General features: G+C 58.1%; 1 protein-coding gene across 3 annotated transcripts in view; it reads left to right on the top strand.

Annotated features, from left to right (window-relative positions):
• Nucleotides 1-16,617, top strand: part of LOC127040026 (nuclear factor 1 C-type) — a 116,350-nt gene that overhangs the window by 89,686 nt on the left and 10,047 nt on the right. For all 3 annotated transcript variants that reach the window (XM_050933764.1, XM_050933766.1, XM_050933765.1), the window contains 4 exons: nucleotides 5,397-5,468; nucleotides 12,712-12,786; nucleotides 13,220-13,343; nucleotides 15,768-15,892. In XM_050933764.1, the coding sequence (XP_050789721.1) occupies nucleotides 5,397-5,468; nucleotides 12,712-12,786; nucleotides 13,220-13,343; nucleotides 15,768-15,892 (396 nt within the window). The remainder of the gene's footprint in view (nucleotides 1-5,396; nucleotides 5,469-12,711; nucleotides 12,787-13,219; nucleotides 13,344-15,767; nucleotides 15,893-16,617) is intronic.

Below are 16,617 nucleotides of genomic sequence, written 5' to 3'. Positions count from 1 at the left end.
ACAGCTGGCTCTTCCAGAGCTCTGCCACAGGAGCACCGGCAGGCCTGCCTCAGCACCCAGGTCTGGTTCCTCGCTTTCATGGCTCGGCCAAACCTCCCAGCAGAGCGGCTGTATCCACGCTCCGTGCTCTGCGCTGCCTCGGTGCGCCGGAGCTGGCTCTGTGAAGGAGCCGGCTGCAGAATTCACATCCGGGCCCGAGTACCACCACAGCACCAGGGCATTACAAACCCAAAGGGCTTTGAAACCAGCAACCTACCAGCCCCGGCCCCAGACGTGGCAGGCAAAGCTGGGCTTAGCCTGCAACTCCAGCCTAGAGGGAGCCTGATGTGAAGAGCAGAGACTGCAACGGAGCTGTTCCGTCCTAGCTGCATGCCAGGGGGTGCCCGTGCGTGGGCATGGCTACCTATTGTGGGTATTTATCCGTCCCCGTTACCAGGCTACCTGAGCCCCACCCCGTCTTTAGCGAACTGAGCCTCGACGCGCCCATGGGGGTGGGGGTAGGGCAGCACTGCTAGCCCCATGTACAGGGGGGCAACTGAGGCACAGAGAGACAAGGTCAGACAGGAAATCAGTGGCAGAGCAGGGGCTTGAGCCCTCGTCTCCTAAGACCCACCAGACTACCCCTGAGCCCCGAGGAAGGCACCTATGGCAAGGCCCAAGCAGTGCCATCAGTGGGGCCTTCCTGTGGGTCCCGTGGTGCATGCTGGGTGATGTAGTCCCCATGGGCGGCACTTCTGCCTGATGGTCCAGGGCCCAGCCTGGCTGTGGCTGCTCCTCCAGCCCTTGGGATAGCATGGCTCTGCATCCCCTGAATCAAAGCCCAGGTCCTGCCGGGACGGCAGGTACAGTTCCCCAGCCCCCAGCAGTGCCAGATCCTGCCCCTGGGCTTTGTTCGTGGCGAGCAATGCAGCACTCCCAGGGGATAACCAGGCAGCACGGTCCTCCATGTCCGACTGGGGGAGGGAAACGGCCTTGAAATCTAATCCAGGATGCTCTAGAAACCAATAGTGCTGAGCTCAGCGTCTGTGAGCCTGCCGAGGAGTCTGATTATTTTTAGATAAGATGGAGCAGGGACGCGGGCTGCCCAGCCTGCCTGTGTGGCTGATGAGGCGGCGAGGGGTGAGGAGACTGCAGCAGGCGCTTCCTTTGCACCATTGCTCTTGCAAACGTAATGCGTGCCGCCATCATTCTAGTCTTCCCGTTTTTTAACTGCCTTTCGTTTGGGAGGGGCTGGCACAGGAGCGGGGCTGAGCCGGCGTCGCCCCGGGGAAATCAGTGGAGTTACTCTGCATTTACCCCAGTGTCACTGAAGCCAGGATCTGGCCCCTCCGCCATCCAGACGGCACCGCACAGGCCAAATCCTGCAGTCCTTACTCAGTCAAAACTCCCACTGAGGTGGGCAGCTCAGGCAAAGCAGGTAGTAGTGCCCCCTGGGGCTGGAACAGCAGAATGGGGACTCTGGATGAGATCTGGTTCCCAGCCCTGCAGAGACACTGCTCAGCAATTTGAGACAGGAAGTGGAGGGGTCTGCATCCAGAGGAAGCAGCAGGAGGAATTCACAGAAGCACTTAGGCCTGGTCTACACTCCAAATGTAGGTCGACATAAGCCGCGTTAAGTGGCTCTAATGATGTATGTGTCTATAGTATCGATAACACACACACACACACACACACACAGAGAGAGAGAGAGAGAGAGAGAGAGAGAGAGAAGACAGCCAGGCTACATTTCAGCAGCAACAGTGCTGGGTTTCCCGCATTGTTGTTTCTTGTTGCTAACTCAGTACATAAGCTCTCCGGGCGTCACTGAAAGGGCACCAAGAGCAGCCAGGAGATGGGCATGTGGGTTGCCAAAGGTCTGATGGCCATGGCACAAGGGGGAAGGCAAAATAAAAACGCCTGCGGCAAGGCCCGTCACAGCATGAACTGGCTGTGAAAGCTGCAGGGGCTTGCAGAGTGGAAGATGAGCAAAAACCACTGATGCTGCTCCAGTTGGGGGTCTGGGGCCAAAATGCTGTGTATATGCACTGGGCATGTGTGACAGGTCTATGTGATGGATGCAATGCTGGGTATATGCAATGAGTACATGCAATGGGTGTATAGGATGGGTGTATGCCAATATAGCCCTGGGTGTATGGGGCAGGGTATATGTGACGGTAGAGCCCAGGTATACCCCTGGGTGTAACTCTGGGTATATGTGACAGGAATAGTGATGGTTGTACTGCTGGGTACACACACTGGGTAGGGAGTTTGGGGCAGTGCGAGGTATATGAAATGGATATATGCATTGCCTAGAGCAATGGGTATAGCCTTTGGTGTAGTGCTGGGTACACGCACTGGGTAGGGAGTTTGGGGCAGTGCGGGGTATATGAAATGGATATATGCATTGCCTAGAGCAATGGGTATAGCCTTTGGTGTAGTGCTGGGTACACGCACTGGGTAGGGAGTTTGGGGCAGTGCGGGGTCTATGAAATGGATATATGCATTGCCTAGAGCAATGGGTATAGCCTTTGGTGTAGTGCTGGGTACACGCACTGGGTAGGGAGTTTGGGGCAGTGCGGGGTATATGAAATGGATATATGCATTGCCTAGAGCAATGGGTATAGCCTTTGGTGTAGTGCTGGGTACACACACTGGGTAGGGAGTTTGGGGCAGTGCGGGGTATAAGAAATGGATATATGCATTGCCTAGAGCAATGGGTATAGCCTTTGGTGTAGTGCTGGGTACACGCACTGGGTAGGGAGTTTGGGGCAGTGCGGGGTCTATGAAATGGATATATGCATTGCCTAGAGCAATGGGTATAGCCTTTGGTGTAGTGCTGGGTACACGCACTGGGTGTAGTGCTGAGTATCGCACTGAGTTCCACATCAAGGGTGAAGCGGGGAGAGAAAGAACGACAGAAGGAATCGTGAAAAGGTCTGGGGGTCACGGGGCCCCTAGGAAGGGGGGTCCCTTTCCAAGGCCTGGCCCCCGGAGGAGGAGGAGTTCATCTTCACACCTTAATGTTTACCAAGTGCCATCCCATGAGCTGGCCCTTCGTGGGGCCGGATTGTGGCGTCTGGCGCACACCAGGTGCTCAGCATGTTACAGCGTCTGGGCCCAGACAGGGCCCTGGCTACAGACCCTCTCGTTCTGGGCTCGTCCCAGCAGAGAGCTGTGCGGGGCACTTGCCAAGGCAGTGCTGCTCAGCCAGGCAGCAGGACAGAGAGCCGGGCGAGCGCCCGCAGAGGGGCAGAGGGCGCCTGGCTGGAAGGCCTGAGTTTGAGCAGGGAGGGGAGACTTGGCGGGGTGTCAGCTGGGGTCACTGGACTGGCATGGGGAACACCCAGCTGCCAGGGGAGCGTATGGAGACCAGGATCAGCCCCATGCCTGGGGGAGGGCAGAGGCTGAGCTGAAAATGCAGGGGCTAGAGGGTGGGAGGCAGCCAGCACACAGCCTGAGGCTGTGTCTCCATTACCCTTCCCCCCTCCCCATGCCCTCCTCTGTCTGCCAGGGTACCTGGTCTCCATGCCACCTGCTGAGGCCTGGCCAGTCCTGTCTCAGATCCCCCAGACGGGACCCACCCTGGCACTGGGCTCGTCCATAGTATTACTCCATGACCGATATCACATCCGCGTGACACCATAGCAATGAAATCCCATTGCCTCGAACAAGGTCTGGGAACTCCAGGACAGCTCCCTGAAACCACTGAGACTCTGCCACAACCCCTGGGGCTGGTGACCCCCCCAGCCCTCCCACAGCTAGCGAAGGCAGTTTGGGTGGCTTAGAGCCCCCCACGGCACCTACTGCCCAGAGCATGCCAGGCTGTGGCATCGCCCCGGGGAAGGCTGCCAAGGCCCAGGTGGCAGGGAGCAGTTGTTCCAGAGCCAGATGCAGTGGGCAGGCCAGGCGGTGCTTTGTACCCGTGCGCAGGGCCGCCCGCCCAGGGGGCTGCAGCCACAACAGAGGAACCAGGGCTGTTTCGTGGCGCCATCGGTTCTGAGGTTGGGAGCTTCCTCCATTACTGGTGGCGGGCAGGCAGCGGTGAGGGCAGGAGGCTCCATCGGGCACGGCAGCCCATTAATCATTGTATGGGAACAGCAAAGTGACCTCTGGTTAGTGAGTGCAGACCACGCAGGGGCCATTACTGCACAAATGCTATTACATAAAGCAGCCATTAGTGTTTGTCTGTTGCCAGGGGAACCAGGGGCCTGCCTGGTCATGGTCACTAGAGGAGAGGAGGGAGGGGTCTTTCTTTCTGTCGTTCTTTCTTCACTCCCTCAAGCTTTACAATTCCCCCCCACCCCTCCCGCAATTTGATTTGGATGCTGCATTCTACTCCACTTCCTGTCCTAATCTCTTGCACAGTGTTCATGTGCACTGTTACATGGTTGCCGTGTTCCACCCTAGAGGTGGCTGCATTCCTGCATGCCATGAGTGAGCCAAGTGCAGCGTTGCTGCCCAAGATTTAATTATTGCTGTGTTCCAGCCCAGAGGTGACTGCAATAACTCCCTTCCCTTTCACTGTCAAAGGGATCCTCGAAGGGATACTGTGAGGAAATACTAGAGCAGGGGTAGGCAACCTATGGCACGTGTACCGCGAGCTGATTTTCAGTGGCACTCACACTGTCCGGGTCCTGGCCACCGGTCCAGGGGGCTCTGCATTTTAATTTAATTTTAAATGAAGCTTCTTAAACAGTTTAAAAACCTTATTTACTTTACACACAACAATAGTTTAGTTCTATATTATAGACTTCTAGAAAGAGACCTTCTAAAAACGTTAAAATGTGTTACTGGCACACGAAAACTTAAATCAGAGTGAACAAATGAAGACTCGGCCCAGCTCTTCGGAAAGGTTGCCGACCCCATACTAGAGTCAGTTTCCAGCCAACAGGGGGCACTGCGGGGAATGCGACAGGGTCCAACCACTGACAAGGGTAGCGAGTGTGAGCTAGTCCGGAGCCCAGCCGCTCCCGGCTCCTACTCCTGACTTAGGCAAGTCACAGTTTCCACACCTGTGAATCACAGCTCATGGGAGCTGTTACCATCTTCCTGGGGTGTGCGAGAACCAGGGCTGGTGCCAGGGTGGGTGACTGCCGGAGCCAATGAGCACCAGTCTCTACCACCCTTTGGGGCAATGGAAGCACGGAGCGCTGCTGGAATTAATCAGGGTCGGGGCAAAATGGGGACTGTTGGGTCATCTAGGGCAGGCTCGATGCAATGCCAACTCTCCCCGCTCTAGTGCAGCCCCCAGCTCTTGCCATCCTGAGAGCGGGCTGGGGGCAGTGGGCTGGTCACTGCCAGCAGGGGTTGCTGCTCAGAGCGAGGCATAGGGGCCTGGTGCGGGGTCAGGATTGGGGGAAAGAGGCTGGCGACAGGGTGCTGGGCTGGAGAGTCTCACGCCTGGCTTTTCCTTTCAGATTCGGAGCAAAGCAGCAGTCCGAGGACAGGGATCGGCTCGGACCAGGAGGACAGCAAACCGATCACATTGGGTAAGTCAGCGCTGGGCAGGGGGGATCCCCTCACCCCTCTCCCTTGCCAGCTTGCGGGGGGTAGATCTCACACACAGACCCCATTTAAAGCTCTCTCGGGGCAGGAAAGGGAGCCATGCGGGTACTGAGGCAGTTGACACCCTCCCTGTTCACCCTCCCCAAACCCAGGGGCCAGGCCTCTCGCTGGCCACAAGAGTGGTGAGTTTGGGGCTCTCTCAGCCTAGCGTCCCCTGGTGGGAAATCTCTGCACAGCGAGGCCTGAGAATGGGGGTGGGGGAGGAGGAGTTTCTTAAAGCCCCAGCCTCTGGGTCAGGTGCTTATGGGAGAATCTCAGCTTTGGTTTTAAAAATACCCCAGGGATGTTTCTCACCCATGTGGCTGTGGAGAAAAGCTGCAAGACCTGAAGCCTCTGGAGCCGGAAGGCAAAGGACGAGACCCACTCAGTTAGTTAGGTTCTACAGCTCAGGATTCGTGGGGGCTGCCCCATCATTCTGGGACGCTTTAGGGGGGCAGGTTTCTGCTCAGAAGAGGCCTGGGGCTGGGATAGTGGAGGGGCTGTGGGGTGGGACTGAGGAGCAGCAGCAGAGCTGTTGGGGGAGCCCTGGACTGGAGCATCAGGGTGTGATGGGAATTGAGGGCCATTGCAGAGCTGTAGGGGGGACCCAGCACTGGAACAGTGGAGGGGCTGCAAACCAGCGTCCTGGGGCATTGGCAGCGCTGGGCATGGGAAGCTTGTACGGCACTCATGCATGCTATGCCAGGCTGTCTTGTCAAATTACCCCCCTGGCCGCTTCTACCACAGGAGGCATGAGGGTCCTGAGGGGCACAGAGAGCGGTCACCCAGCTGCCCCAGACTCTTCGCCACCCGGGAAACAGCTGAACACACCTCACTCCTGCCACAGGGGGCGCCAGAGAGCCCTGGGCCAATACAGGACCACAGGCAGGTTCTTACATCTGCAGCAGGAGGCGCCAGAGAGCCCTGGGCCAATACAGTATCACAGGCAGGTTCTCACTCCTGCCACTGGGGGTGCCGGAGAGCATTGGGCCAATACAGCACCGTAGGTGGGTTCTCACTCCTGCCACAGGTGGCGCCAGAGAGCCCTGGGCCAATACAGGACCACAGGCAGGTTCTTACATCTGCAGCAGGGGACGCCAGAGAGCCCTGGGCCAATACAGGACCACAGGCAGGTTCTTACATCTGCAGCAGGAGGCGCCAGAGAGCCCTGGGCCAATACAGTATCACAGGCAGGTTCTCACTCCTGCCACTGGGGGTGCCGGAGAGCACTGGGCCAATACAGCACCGTAGGTGGGTTCTCACTCCTGCCACAGGGGGCGCCAGAGAGCCCTGGGCCAATACAGTAGCACAGGCAGGTTCTCACTCCTGCCACTGGGGGTGCCGGAGAGCACTGGGCCAATACAGCACCGTAGGTGGGTTCTCACTCCTGCCACAGGGGGCGCCAGAGAGCCCTGGGCCAATACAGTAGCACAGGCAGGTTCTCACTCCTGCCACTGGGGGTGCCGGAGAGCATTGGGCCAATACAGCACCGTAGGTGCTTTCTCACTCCTGCCACAGGGGGCGCCAGAGAGCCCCAGTCCAGGCCAGCCCTATGGAAGCGGGAACGTTTTAGCCGAGTTTTGCATTGAAGTGGTCAGCAGCACAGACACCTGCTCCTTCAGAGGCCAGTATTGCGCCTGCTCTCCCAATGAGATCAGACAGCCCACAGCAAGACCCTGAGCTGGCCCCTGAGTTGCTCCCAAGGGGTCAGGTTTGTGCTTCCCTCTGAGAGCTGCTGGGGCCATTTCAAGAGCACATGGTTCCCTCTTGCCAGCAGTCGATGAGGAAGATGCTGAGGGCACCCAGGCCTCTCCAGCCAGCACCCCAAGCCAGTGGTTCTGTGCCTGACTGTCAGACCGAGGCTCTGGACCAAGGCGCCCCTCCTGAGGCGCCCATGTTCACAAGAACCGGGCTCTGCGTGCCCCTCAGCTCCTGGGCACAGAGTCAGAAACAGCCCTTTGCATGAAGCGAGCTCAGATTCAAACACAGGCCATTACCGCGGGGAGATGGGGCGGGGCTGGGGGTGGGTAGCGCTGGAGAGAGGGTCAGACTAAGACAAATAGAAGAACTGGATGTTAATGGAAAGCAGAACTTTCCCCACCCGAGAGGTTCACCCATTAGTAATATCAAGGGAGGAGTGTCCACAGGACGCCCCTGATTTCACAGGAGTTCACATCACGGACGTGTTGGGCCCCTGCAACAAATATTACTTGTTATTTGTATCACAGTAGCACCTAGGGGCCCCCAAGAAGGACCAGGACCCCACTGCCAGGAACTGCCCAGACACCTAGAGAGACAGCCTGGCACGCCAACGGTGGGAGGGGGACCCAGAGGTCAGAAGCAGGCCAGTGGCAGAAGCAGAAAGAGAACCCAGGTGTCCTGAGGCCTGGGCCTCCCCACTAGACCGCATGATTTTAGACAAATCACATTTTGGTCGGCTGTGTCTGTCTGACAGCCAGCAAGGCAGAGGCAGAAGAGCGGGGAGAGAGGGCTCCCAGCTGGCCTGCGCCAACCAAATCCTGGCTGCTGCTGGCCCAGGGCATCCCCAGAGCAGCGCCCGGAAGTGCTAGGGGTGAAAGGTCAGGCGCCGAGGTGGAACGGAAAGGAAATGATTGGATTTTGCTAGATGGGAAAATGCCACAGAGAGGAAACTGCTGAGCTAGGGCTTTCTCCTCCACCTCCGGCTTCTGCCAGCAGCTTCTCAGCCGCCGGTGACGCTGAGACCCAAACTGACCCCGTCTGCTGCTGGTGCACCGCCCCATGCTCTCGCCCGCCTGCAGCAGAAGTGCTGACTCGGCGAACCAAGGCTTGGCTCCTTGGTGCCTGGGGTGACATATGCTCCAGGCAGATGCTGAATAGCTTCCCTCTAAGGGAACTGGGCTGAGTGACAGGGAGACCGCTGGCTGGCCAGGAGCCGGAGTTTTTATCAGCTGGTCTCTGGAGCATGGAATGAGTTTGGCAGGCCTCAGCCCAGCTCCCCAGCATAACAGCCGTCCTTGGGCTTCTTGCAGAGAGGCCAACAGAGTGATTGCGTGGACCTGTGGCAGAGAGCAGCAGGACAGTGGGAGCATGCCCTGGGATTCCAGGTGCAGGGTGACTGGAGACGGGTGAGGTGGTGCCAGTGGTAGGATCTGGTGCCCAGAACAGGGGCTGAATCCCAAGCTGGCAAGTTCGCAGTTTGCCGCCATTCACTGACTTTGCTGTCTCGCTGTGAGTGCCAGGATCTCCCGCCCGCGGCTGCTTTCCACTGAGTCACTCCTGTGGTTGGGTTTGGTTTTCTGAGTCACCTCCCACATGCCAGAGGCCCCTGCACTCAGCTTTGCCAGCGTGCCGGCCCCGGGGCATGCGGGCAGGAGCTTGGCTGCCAACTGGGGATGGAATTATGCAGGACTATTGAAACAGCAATTATTATTGAGAAGTGGCACCTGGAGGCCACCCCCGCTGGCACGCTCCATGCCACCCCTAGACCAGTGTGCTGGGTGCTGCACAAATACGCAGTCGAATCAGCCTCTGCCTGGAAGAGTTTACAGTCTGTACAGATAAAAGAAGCGAGTTTTAATCTCCATCTTAGAGACAGGAAGCTGAGACCTGGAGAGCCAAAGGGACTTACCCCTGGTCATGCAGGGGATCTGGGATAGGACCTCTGAGCCCTGTGCTCTTCTGAGACCCAGGCCAACAGCCTCAGTGCAAGACCATCCTGCCTTTGTGCTGGTTTGCTGTTCCACCAAGCCTGCCCTGCTGCGTGCATGATTCCCATGCTCAGACCTTTACACATCAGCCTTGATACCATACTTGTCAGTCCTCAAATACAAATGCAGGGCATTGTCACTTTCCGCACTTTACAGATGGGGAAACTGAGATGCAAATCTTGTCACCCTAACTTGCTAGATTTCTTTGAAGAGATTACAAGTTGGTTGGTTCAGGTAACAGTGTAAGGCATTTTGGCTTGGTACTGCAGGATATTTTGATTAAAAAATGAGAACAATACAAGATCAACACGGCACCCACAACATGGACTAAAATCTGGCTCACTGAAGGGCCTCAAAATGTTACTGTGAATGGGGACTCATCAGCAACATGCTTCTAGCAGAGTCCTGCCGGGATCAGTTCTGGGCCCCACGATATTGCACATTTTTATCAACGACCTTGAAAAGAACATCAAATCGTCACTGATAAAGTTTGCAGATGACACAAACATTGGTGAATAACGAAGCTGACAGGTCACTGAGACAGAACGGGCTAGTTTGCCTGGTGAGCCGGGCACAACCAGCCAACCTGCAAAGTCACCCGTCGAGGAACACAGAACGTGTGCCACCATTACAGGAGGCAATGAAAAAGATGGAGAAACATTCTTCTCTCTTGCCACACAGGGCAGGACAAGAGGCAGTGGGTTCAAATGACAGCAGAGCAGATTTAGATCAAATCTCAGTAAGGACAGTAGGACAATGGACCGGACCTGCCTCGGGAGGTTGTGGAAGCTCCTTCACTGGAAGTTTTCGAAAGGAGGCTAAGAGCACCTGTCTTGGATGGTGCAGACACAGCAAGTCCTGCCCCTTGTGGATGACTCTTGTGGTCCCTTCTAACCCTACAGGTCTTTGGGGTGCTCCTGGGGAAGCAGTGCCTCTGAACAGGACTTTGGGGTCATGGGGGATAATTGGTTGAACTTGCTCTGGGTTACTCTGATCCTTGGACGTATAAACAGGGGAATCTCAAGTAGGAGTAGGGAGGTTCTTTTACCCCTGGATTTGGCTCTGGTGCAACTGCTGCTGGGACTTTGTCCAGTTCTGGTGCCCACAGGTCAGAAAGATGTTGATCACGAGGGAGGGTTCAGAGAAGAGCCCTGAGAATGACTAAAGCATTGGGAAACCTGCCTCCCGGAGCTCTGCCTGGTTAGCAAAGGGAAGGTTGAGGGGTGATGTGGTAAGTAGCTGCCTAGGGAGCAGGAATTTGAGAATCAAGGGTTCCTCGGTCCAGCAGAGCCAGGTCTAATGAAATCCAGTGGCTGGGAGTTGAAGCTGGATAAACTTAGATGACAAACAAGGTGCAATTTTTAGTGAGGCTAATTAACCATTGGAACAATTTTCCTGGGGTCGTGGGGGGTTCTCAGCCCTGAAAATCTTTAAATCAAGAGGGTTTTTTTTTCTCCCAGCTCTGTGCTTGTTCCCCAGGAATTAGTTCAGGGACGTGCTGTGCAGGAGCTCAGAAGAGATGATCACAGTGGCCCCGGCTGACGTTATAACCTAGGAATAAGTGAAGGGACTTGAGTCATGCCGGGCCAGGCCTACCTGCGCCCACGCCACTAGGTCGTTTCTATGGATAACAAGAATATCCAGAGTAAATGTTTTAAAAGCAAAAGAGCTTGAAAGGGGAACGAACCCTCCTGCTTCAGGGCAGGAGCTGACCTCTAGCCATGGGGGTCAGGAGGGGCCTGTGCCTGGGGCAAGTACCCCATCACTGCGGGATTCTTGCCCGTTCCTTGGAAGCAGCTGTTAGAGGCAGGTTACCAGGGTAGATGGGCCCCTGATCTAATCTGGCAAGTCCTGAGCTGCCTCTGTTGTGTCTCAGATTAAAGCAACATTCTGGCTAAAAAAAACGAGGAGTCCTTGCAGGGGTCTCCAACGCGGTGCCCATGGGCACCATGGCACCTGCTGGGGCATCTAATTATGCCTGCATACTGGCCGGCGGACGAGCATCCGCTGAAATGCTGCATCATCCAGAGGCGTCGCTGCCGAAATGCTGCAATTTTTGGCGGTATTTCGGCGGCAACGCCTCTGGATCATTCTGCTTGTTGGTGGCATTCGGCGGGGATGCCTATTGATGTTGCCACTTGTTGGCGGACTTTCGGCGGATGCTCGTCCGCCGCCACGGTCCTCCATGGCTCGTCGTCTGGCGCCCGCTGAACGAAAAAGGTTGGGGACCACTGCCTTAGAAACTAACAAATGTATTTGGGCATAAGCTTTCGTGGGCCAGAACCCACTTCATCAGAATGTCAAGTCAGTAACAGCCGCCCTGAGCACTTGTGACCCAGCCCATGGAGAGATTAGAGCTGCTTTCACACCCCGGGTTGGGGTTTTAAGCTGCGTGAGTGTGACATGAAAGCAGGTCAGGTCAGTATGACATGTACGTCAGTTACTGGATATCTGACACACAGGTGCAATACGTGGGAGCCAGCATGAGTCACACAGATAGGAAATTAGATTTCACAGCCGGTGCCTGGGGATCTGGGCTGGGGATCCCTGGCCCTCTCCAAGCCCCAGGCAGTAGTGGGCAGCGCTCAAGGGGCAAAAAGGGTGGAGAGGAGCCAGGCTGGGCCATGCTGACGCTGCTCTGATGCCCCGTTGGATCTTCCCACTGGGCCGACTTGGGAACTTGGCAGGGACCCATGGGCCGGCAGCTGCTGGGCGAGGGTGCAGATTGCGGCTTCTATGCATGCAGCATGGGAGATGCCAGACTGCTGGAATGTCTGCTCCAGCCATTGCCCCAAGCAGACCATGGGAGGTCCCCAGGATCCTGCATCTTGGAGCAGCTACAGCCTCTCTTCCTTGCCAGGGCTATAGCTAGCTGGCAGCCCCAGGAAGCGATGCCCAGCACAGGCAGCAGGAGGGAAGAGGGAATCTCCATGGCTCTGCCCACCCTGGCCTCTGCAGAGATGCGGCCAGTAGCTGAGGTGCCACCTCTACCCCGGAGCTCCTCTCCCCAGGATCCTGCAGAGCGACGGCTTCCAGCATCTAGGCTCCCTGGTCGGCTCCCAGCCCAGCCCCTTGGCTCTGCTAATTGATGGGCCAGGAGCACCGGGCAGCTCAGCTAGCCTGGGGGACTTGACTCTGGCCTAGCCAAGCAGAGCCCGGACCTCCTGCAGGCCCCTGCCTCAGCTCCCAGGAGCAAGGCTGGGACCAGCAAGCCAGGCAGCTCCCCCCACCCGCGGAAATCTAGGCACTGTGTACCACGTGCTCTTCTCAGGCACCGTGGCGGGGTGTCATGACACATGCTGGGCAACGCCGGCCCCCGGGGGCCATGAAAGGAGGCAGGTCCCCAAAGCGATGGATTGTGGGTGGAGGGCTGGAGCAGAGGCCCACCCTGGTTAGAGACGCAGGGAGGGAATGGCGGCGAGTCTGGTGCCAGCGATGGGTGCCCAGAGCTGTGTCTCTCGGCTCCTCTCATCTCTCTCTCGCTCTCTCCCCACGGCAGATACGACAGACTTCCAGGAGAGCTTTGTCACGTCGGGGGTGTTCAGCGTCACAGAGCTCATCCAGGTCTCCCGAAGTGAGTACCAGGCCGGGGGCCGGCGGCCAGGGGCGCGGCAGCAGGCAGGAAAGCCGTCAGGGCCCCAGAACTTTCCCTTGCGCTGACAAACACGCCATTGCGTGGCGAAGCAGAGCCAGACACTTCCCCTTCCGCCCCCACAGCCCCTCCAGGGGAGCAGACTGCGCAGAGTTCGGCTCAGGGCCCGGTGAACAGGTCTGGGCACAGCCTGGCAGCCTCATGCCAATGGCTGTGTTCTTGAGCCCCATGGGGGACGCCAGCCCTAGCTGGCATAACGGCCAGGGTGAATTTCCCCCCAGGAGTGGGTAGCAAATGCAGCTTTCCCCCAGAGCAGCAGACCCAGGGGAGCTCTGACATGGAGGGATGTACCCGCCCCCGGCGGGGTGTTCTGATGAGCCCCCTGATGCGGGTCTCTCTATGTTGTGATCCACAGCGCCAGTGGTGACAGGCACGGGGCCAAACTTCTCTCTGGGGGAGTTGCAGGGTCATCTGGCCTATGATCTGAACCCTTCGAGCACTGGCATGAGACGGACGCTCCCCAGCACCTCATCCAGCGGGTACGTATCAGCCTCAGCACGGGCTCTGGGGGCAGTGGGGCCGGGAGGGGTGGGGGGGGGGGATAGGCCTTTTCTAGGCCTTCTCTTTGCAGTGCAGTGTGGGAAGGGTGAGACAGGTTCAGTCCTGCTTCAGCCAGACGCGGGGCCTGCCGGCACGCCTAGTCCCATGCATGCAGGCGCCTTCCCGGGCACACTCACACTACCATGCACATAGAGGCCTGGATGTACAGAGATGCGAGCACACCCGGGGACCCGCGTGGAGGTGCAGTCGCACATGGAGTCCCATGTCTGCACCCTGCGACACGCGTGGTGCTCCAGTCACACACACCGACAGAGCATGCACGTCCGCGGACTCGTGCAGACACACACCGGGCAGTAGTGTAAAACTCCGCCTGCACGGCCTCAGATCGGGGTTCGTTTGGTCCATGGAATAGAAATCCAGGGCAGGTTTTTCCCTGTGCTGGGCGGTAGCCAGAGTCCAGTGCAGGCGGGCTCCTCTCCTCCTCACTCCTAGTCCTCTCCCTGCCTGACACAGGGTGTCCCAGGGGAACTCCTTTCTCCACCCTGGCTGCAGCCCAGGCTCCCAGCCTGGTAACCTCCTCTGGTGCGGAGGGGGAATATGTGTTACTTAACCCCATCAGTGCTGCATGGCTCCAGGGACCTGGTGCAGCGACGGCCCTGCCGGGAACAAAGCCAGCAGTGACATGGTTAGCCAACAGTTTTGGCCTGGTGGCTTCCAGGGACAACTTAGAGCAGCCCTGAGCTTGGCAGCTGTAGCAGCCTGGCCTTTGGGCCTGTCACTGCTTCCGTCTAATCAGGGCCAAGGCTGTGCAGGAGTTAGATGGGAGATTGCTTGAGGAGCTCTGCAGAAAATGGCCTGGGCCCTGCCCCAGTGATGGGGGCTTTCCCCTCTGACCCAGGCCTAGCCCCATGCCTGGAACTGTGCTCCTGGGGGCTGTTGCATATGGACTGAGGCCGGTGGAGACTTAGGAATGAGGAGGAGTATTAGCAGCAGTGTGCGGGCTCCCTACCTCCTTTGGACAGGACCTTGTGCCTCCCTGTAATCCCCGTCCCTCTGAATATGGTCTTTGCCACTTCCGGTCCTAGACTGTTGTGTGGCTGTTAAACAGCTGCTGCGTTCCACCCCAGAGGCAGCTCCCGCACATAGCTAGCCGGTGAGGATGATATTTTTCAGTGGCGGCGGGTGTGAGCCCTGCGCTTTCAGCCTGTAAACTAATGAGAGAGAACAGGAGCCTGGGAGCTGAGGGAGAAGCAGCCCACTTGGGTCTCTGGGCAGAATTTGGATTTTGTGGGTGCTGCCAGGTTACTGGAGAGCAGAATTTGGCCCACAGAGTCCATTTCCTCTGGCAGAGACCAGGCCCTGTGGATTTCCCATCAGATGAGCGAGGTGAGGGGACGGGGATCCTGCCGGCCTTGCCTCACTGGTTTGGCAGGATGGATGGGGCCTCAGGGAGCCCCTTGCTTTCTCTCGTCTTTGATTGGGGCAGCGTGGGGCAGCCAAGGCCTTGGACACCCTCTTAGAGTTAACTGGCACTCCGGGCGTTGCTGGTAATGGTTGGCTGCACTTGGGACCAGACCCGTGTTGTCATCACTATGTCATGAAGGGGTGTGAAAAATCCACTCCTTCGAGTGACGCAGTTACACCCCTAGCTCCCTGCAGACAGCACCCTACACACGGGGGGGCTTCTTCCATAGACACAGTGACCCCTCTCCGGGAGGTGGATTAGCAAGGCCAAGGGGAGCAGCTCTCCTGATGCTGCAGCCGTGTGCATCAACACAAGCCCCCAGTCTGGCTCCCAGAGCACCACTGGGGTCACATGGGTGTAACGGAGAGGGGAATTGGGCCCGGCAGCTTCATTTCTTCTTGTCACTGACCCCAGGGCTCCCTGCCACCAGCTCCTCACTGGCGCCCCTTAGTGCCGAGGCTCCAGGAGGCAGCAGCCACAAGGTGCCACCTCCATATGGGCTTGGCCCAAGAATCTCAAAGTTGATGCCTCCTCTTCTGCCACGCGCACCCCAGGGGACTCTGCCCCTGAGTAATGAGCGCTCCCAGCTGCCCTGCACGGTGATAACATCACATTCCTGCTGCCCCGACCTGTGTCAGGTGGGCCACTCGCTCAGGGAATAGGGGCCATAAGACTGGACTGGTGACTCACCTGAGGTCAAACAGCCATTCAGTGGCAGAGTCCCCTATAACCACCAGACGACACTTCCCTCCCAGAGCTGCGCACAGAACCCAGGCATCCGGGCGCCTAATCCTTGCCTCTAACCACTAGACTGCACAACACAGGGAGGGAGGGAGCCCCCGAGCCGTGACTGCCGCCCCTTGGCTGTGGGCAGGAGCTGTGGCAGCGAAAGGCCCCAGTGCCCACGCTGATCAATTCTCCTTCCTCCCCTCCCCAGGAGTAAACGACACAAGTCTGGCTCCATGGAGGACGACATAGACACGAGTCCGGGGGGCGAGTACTACACCTCGCCCAGTTCGCCCACAAGCAGCAGCCGCAACTGGACAGAAGACATGGAAGGGGGTAGGTAACCGGCGTTCCACGGTGTCTTCTGGCTCTGGTGCCAGGCCGGGCCGTGCACCCGGCTTCTCCTTTCCGGGTTGGTCACTTCGGCTTAGGAGCCAGTTCCTGGCTCAGAGGATCGCCCAGGTGCTGAGAGGTCTGTGGTGGAGCAGGGAAAGGAGCCGCCCCCTGCATCCTGGGGCATCCCGGCTGCTGATCGCTGGCTTCACAGGTGCTGTATGTAAAGGCTTGGCCGGGGGGTGAGCCAGCGTGCCATCCTCCCTCTGCCAGAGGAGACCGGCAGCCGCAGGCCCACTCTGCCAGGCACTCTGGGCTCGCTGTCGGAGCTCCTGGCTGGGTGCTTGCCCTTGCCAGCGCTATGGGAGCCCTCGAGGAGGCGCACTCGGGTTTCTATAGGTGTCTCCGATGGCTGTGCAGGGAATGTCCATGGATCCACAGGGGCTTCCCCAGCACAGGGTCTCTGGAGTGGGTCTGTGTCAATGAATCTTCCAGGGGAGGGCCAGCAGCTGCCCTCCCCGCTCAGGAGGCCGCCTGGCTCCCCACCCGCCCCCTGCACTCACTGTGTCCCTGCCCCCGCCACCTCGGACCCCTCTGTGCACTGCCAGGCCGTGGCCCTGCCCCCGCCGCTCCCCATCTCCACAGGTGCCCCATATTACTGAGGACAGATTTCTTCCTTGTTTGATGTTTTGTCTTCCTGTCTAGACAGCCCCAATTAGCCGCTCATT

Source organism: Gopherus flavomarginatus, chromosome 24 (genome assembly GCF_025201925.1).
Source record: "Gopherus flavomarginatus isolate rGopFla2 chromosome 24, rGopFla2.mat.asm, whole genome shotgun sequence".
Lineage (NCBI taxonomy): Eukaryota > Metazoa > Chordata > Testudines > Testudinidae > Gopherus > Gopherus flavomarginatus.
This window is presented reverse-complemented; position numbering and strand designations above follow the sequence as displayed.